This window comes from Grammomys surdaster, unplaced genomic scaffold (assembly GCF_004785775.1).
Source record: "Grammomys surdaster isolate TR1022 unplaced genomic scaffold, NIH_TR_1.0 125429, whole genome shotgun sequence".
Taxonomy (NCBI): Eukaryota; Metazoa; Chordata; class Mammalia; order Rodentia; family Muridae; genus Grammomys; species Grammomys surdaster.
In genome coordinates this window covers 914,617-920,144 of record NW_021620296.1, presented here as the reverse complement: position 1 = coordinate 920,144, position 5,528 = coordinate 914,617, and the positions used below count along the sequence as shown (strand labels likewise).

Below are 5,528 nucleotides of genomic sequence, written 5' to 3'. Positions count from 1 at the left end.
GACCTTGAACTTCTGCTCTTTCTGCCTCAGCCTGCGAGTGCTAGGGTTGCAGGCATTGGGGTGCCATGCTTGGTGGCTAGTCTTTGCTTTCACCTGAAGGAGTTGTACTTTATAGCTGACTAGTTGACCCTTACTGAACCATCTGAAAACGTAAGGCACTTCAACCTACTAGAAGTTGAGACTCTGGCATGGGAGGATGGGGGGGGCCCAGGCCCCTCAAGCATTGCCATCATTTATCCTGTGAGCCCTCAACAGGGAGGGATGATGAAACGGAGAGAGGAAGAAAGAATGGAAGACAGATACTAATAAAAATGGAGGCTGGGCGGTGGTGGCGCATGCCTTTAATCCCAGCACTTGGGAGGCAGAAGCAGGCGGATTTCTGAGTTCGAGGCCAGCCTGGTCTACAGAGTGAGTTCCAGGATAGCCAGGGCTACACAGAGAAACCCTGTCTCGAAAAACAAAACAAAACAAAACAAAACAAAACAAAAAAAGGAAAGACAGCCAGGCATGATGATATGTGCCTGTCAGTCCAGGATTCAGGAGGATGACACAGGAGGGTTCACAGATGCAGCCTAGCCTAGGAGACTAGGAGACTTAGCAGTCTTAGCAGAAGGACGACAGAAGGAAAGCCTCCCATGGACATGGGCCTTTGAGCCTTCGCTGAGCGTTGGAAGTCTATAAAGGGCTTGAGGCAGAGGGCGTGGAGACTGGCGCAGTTCTCTGTGGGCAGGGATTTGGAGACTGGGAGCTAGAGTACAAGAGTACGAGGGGCAGATACAGAAGGAATGGAGATTTGAGAGTGACGTTGGTCCTGAGGTAGGAGGTTCTGCACTTACCATATGCTGAAAGTGCTGGAGCAAAGGGTTGGAAGTCAGAGGGCTGGGTTCAGGCTGGGGAAGAGATATGGCAGGGTGCTGGTGAAGAGGGCCTGTGCACTCAGGGGCTTTGGTTCCCTCACTCATCAGAACAAACCATCTGAGCCATCACGCATCTGCTAATGATAAGCCCCGCCCACATCGTGTTTGTCCCGCCCTCCATGGGTGGACCTACATCTCTTAGGTTCCGCCTCTCACACCAAAGTTCCTCCCCAACCCTCCCCTTCTTGCAGTCCAGACTCGCCCCCTCATTACGATTAGCCTCGCCCCCGCGTCCTGATCCTTCTCCCAGCCCGGGCTCCGCCCAGACCCCCCCCCCCCCCCCCCGGCTGCACTTGGATCCGGCCCTTTTCCCATATCGGATACATGCTCTCAGGAGTCAGTTCTGCTCTTAATTAGAAGGTCCTCCCATCCTTCCCTTTGCCCCGTAAGGACTTACGCCTCACCCCTCCGCTGACCACGCCCCTCTCAGACCATACACTTACCTTCATCATCCTGGGCTCCTTCCCTCCTCCAGGGGCAGCTCCAGCCCTACTCCACTTTTCCTCTGTTTTTGTTTTTGTTTTGTTTTGTTTTTCGAGACAGGGTTTCTCTGTGTAGCCCTGGAACTCACTCTGTAGACCAGGCTGGCCTCGCACTCAGAAATCCGCCTGCCTCTGCCTCCCAAGTGCTGGGATTAAAGACGTGCGCCACACTGCCCGGCTTCCACTTTTCTTCTGGTCCAGCATATATCTACCCCCAAGGATGCCCCTCAGGCCGCCTTCCCCTTCCTTGTTATGTTGGGAAGTAACTTCGTTCCATTTCCCGTATAGGCCTTCCAGCCACTCTTTCCACAGCCAAGCCCCGCCCCACCCCAACTCAGGCCCTGCCACACCTGGGAGCCAACCTTTTCTCTCCCACAGAACTTTTTTCCACAGGCCTCTTCCATAGGCCTTCTTTGGGTCACGTCCTGCCTGAATCACCTTCCTCAGACCCCTCCCCTCAGAGATCCTCAGGCCATGACTTCTTCAATCCTCACTCCCACTTCAGGCACTATCTTCCTTAGGACCACTCTTAGGCCTTGCTTATAATTCTCATGGCACCCCTCCGGGTCTTAAGCAGCACCTCTCTTCACAGGCTCCGCCCCAATTCCACGCCTACCGCTTTTGGTCCCGCCCCTGATCCCTTCAGGCCCCGCCCTCCAGGCCTTTCCCCGCCCCCACACCTTTCTTCGGTCCTACTGGTTGCTCTCCTCCGACCCCAGGCCCCGCCCCGGCTCCCAAGCCCCGCCCACTCGAGTCCCTCCCTCGCTCGCAGCAGGCCCCGCCCGCTGCCCGGGCCTCGGTCTCCGGGTCCGTGCGCGGCCCCGTCGCTCGGGCGCCCGGCGGAAGATGGCGGAGTCCGGCGGCAGCAGTGGCTCTGGTCAGAGCCCTGAGCGCCCGAACAGGTGAGTCCCGCGCCTCTGTTGGCATGCACCTCTTGCCCGGGCGGGGCCGACCCGGGACCGCCGGGGGCGTGGACGTTCCGAGTCCCCGACTGCCAAGGTACTGAGCTATGGCGCAGGCCTGAGGGCAGCCTAAGGCCCGGCTTCCTGGGTGCTGCGAGCCCGGGACTGAAGGGGTTCTGGGAAGGTGACGTGGGAAGCTGCACAAGGACCCCGGGGCCCGGGAAGGAACCGAGGCGTTCCTGAAGGAGACACTGAGACCACCTGGGAACCTCCACAGGTCCTGCTGGACAGGGAGCTGTGCAGGGGCCTGGCAGGGAACAAGAGGCCTGGGCATGTCTGGGGAGACCCTGAGGACACTGTGAGACCTCAACAGGTTCTGATTGTCAGAAAATTGTCTAGGGGCCTGGTAGGTAGACAAGGGGCTTGGGCATGTCTAGAGGAAACACTGAGGCAACCCTGAGGCCCCAGCAGATCCATCATGATGGCCCGGGAATCCCAGGGGTTGTGAGAGGTCGGGATGGATTTGTGGAGCTTGAGCACCGTGAGAGAAGACACGAGGTCTCTAGAGTATAGGGTCTTTCTTTAAGACCCTCTTCCTTCCACCCTTCATAGGATTTAAATCCCCCTTCCCTCCGTCTAAACGATTGGGTTGGAGGTCTTGCCCTCAGATATTGGGGCCACACTCACCCCTTTGGTTAAATGAGGTCACCCTTTTTCCTGGTCAGTTCCTAAGGTGGGTTCTTTGAACTTGGGAATTTGCATAAAGATGGCAGGTATTTTTAAATATTTATTTTATTTTAGTTTTTCAAGACAAGGAATCATATAACCCAGGCTGGACTCCCAGTTGCTACGTAGCTGAGGATAACATCAAACTGCTGCTCATCTTTCCTCATCCCAAAGTATCAAGCTGACAGGCATGCATCACCCTTCCTGTGGTACATTCTAGCTGAGGACTCGACTACTGAGCCGTATGCCCCACCCCCTACCCATACCCACCCTATTTTTGAGACAGTGTCTGATTGTATAGCATAGGCCAACCTTGAACTCAAAAGCTTTCTGTTGCAATACACTTTTGTGAGTTGGTCTGGAGTCTCAGGGGAAGGGCACCTGTTGTAGGGAACTCTCTGAGGGAGCACTCACACTCTCTGTTCACACTGACCGGGAACCCCTGCCTTGAGACAGCTACCACTCTTGGGAGGCCAAGGGGGAAATTCAGGCTCTAGATGGTTTGGGAATAAACGGAAACCAAGGGCACTGGGCCATATGACAACAAATAAAGTTGATCCTCAGGCAGGGCCTCAGGGCAGGCAAAGATTTGGTAGCCTTGAGGACCTAAGTTGAACATTAGGACTGGAGGGACAATGCTGATTAGGGAACCCCTGTCACCACCTAGAGGAGGTGTTGACCCTGCCTGTTACCAGAGTTGTTGATGAAAGCTTCAGTGTGAAGTCAGAGCAAACCAGGGACTCCAGACAGGACATCAGCCATTGCAAAAACAGGGAGTTCTGGCCCCAGAAGAATGAGTGGCAGCCCTCTGGGACATGCCAGAGTAGTGGGTGAGAACTTAAGTCTGCAGTAGGCACGGGTCATGGAGTCACTGGGGAACAAGTGGGCAAGGCCTGGGGCCCAGATAAAAGGGGACAGCTGACCAGATCCCAGGGGTACAGTTTTTAAACATGTATTTTTTTGTTTGTTTATATGTCAAGACAGGGCTTCTCTGGATAGCCCTGGCTGTCCTAGAACTTACTTTGTAGCCATCATTGACTTTGAACTCACAGAGCTCGGCTTGCCTCTGCTTCCAGAGTGCTGGTGCTAAAGGTATATGGTGCAGACTTGGGTTAAACGTTTATTTAAAAAATGGATTCTTGAATATCTATGTGTGTCTGTGAGTATGTGCCATGTGTGTGTGGCTGCCCTTGGAGGCCAGAAGAATGAACCTGACCAGGAGCTGTTTTGTGGGCTGCCTGCATGGGTGCTGGAGACCAGACTTGGCCCTGGAAGAACAGTGCATGATCTTAACTGCTCATCTGGCTGCAGCCCAGGTTTTCGTTTTGTTGTTTTTTGACCACAGTTCGCAGTGGCTGACATTTGCTAGTTAGCCCAGGCTGGCTTCTGACTCCTGGTCCTCTTGCCAGTACTGCGATAACAGTGTGCATTATCCGTAGCACACCCAGCCCCCTTCAGTCTTTTCATCTTTTGGTCGTTACTTATTTTTTTGAGATTTATTTATTTTATGTTTGAGAGTATTTTGCCTGCATATATGTCTGTGTACCTTGTATGTGCCTGCTGCCCTTGGAGGCTTGAAGAAGGTGTTGGATTCCCTGGAAGTGGAGTTGTGAGCCACCATGTTGGAGCTGGGGATTGACTGTGAGTCCACTGTAAGAGCAGCCGGCACTTTGTTGAGCCATCTCTCCAGCTCCCCACCCCCTTTTAAAATTATTTTTAGGTGTTTTTTTGTTTGTTTGTGTTTCAAGACTGGTCTCTCTGTAGCTCTTGCTGTCCTGGAGCTCTCTTTGTAGCACAAGCTGGACTCAAATGCACAGAGCTCCACTTGCCTCTGCTTCCCCAGTGCTGGGATTAAAGGCATGCACCACCATGCCCTGAGCTTAGATTTTATTTTTATTTACTGTGTATAGGTGCTTTGCCTGCATGTATGTCTATTCTCCTCATGTGTAGAGTGCCCTTAGAGGTCAGAGCAGGATGGCAGGTCCTCTAGAATTAGAGTTATGAGCTGCCATTGTCGGTGCTGGGAACCCAACCAAGGTCCTCTGGAAAAACAGGGTTCTTAACCATTGAGCCACCTCTTGCATTCCGGCTCTTCATTCTTTACACTTGTCCGTGATGGCCCACAGCCTTGGCAGGATAGATTGATGTCCCACTTAGGGCTGAGCATTCAGAGTTCCCTGCCTCTTTGTGTCTTTGGGATGATAGGGGTGTGCCACCAACTCTGGCTGAGATTTTAATCTTTTGAAGTAAAACTTGTGTAAGATAAAATCTACCTTTGTCAGTGGATAATTCTGAGGCATTTAGCATATCCACAGAAACACATTCCAGTTTGTATACCCCATAGGGCCCTGTCCCCTGTCCACCTAGTAGTCCCTGTTTCCTGCCTGTGGAATCACCTGGTCTGGATACGTACGTATTGATGAGATTGTGTGAGAAAGCAGAATCCCTGCCGTCTCCTCTCCCCTCCCCTCCCCTCTCTTCCCCTCTCCTCCCCTCCCTTT

The 5,528-nt window shown here is 53.2% G+C and overlaps 1 protein-coding gene across 2 annotated transcripts in view; it reads left to right on the top strand.

Annotated features, from left to right (window-relative positions):
- The first annotated feature begins 2,213 nt into the window (after positions 1-2,213).
- The window catches only part of Klhl26 (kelch like family member 26), a 20,984-nt gene continuing 17,669 nt past the window's right edge, over positions 2,214-5,528 (top strand). For both annotated transcript variants that reach the window (XM_028786110.1, XM_028786109.1), the window contains exon 1: positions 2,214-2,301. In XM_028786110.1, coding sequence (XP_028641943.1) covers positions 2,246-2,301 — 56 coding nt within the window. In that variant the 5' untranslated portion in view covers positions 2,214-2,245. The remainder of the gene's footprint in view (positions 2,302-5,528) is intronic.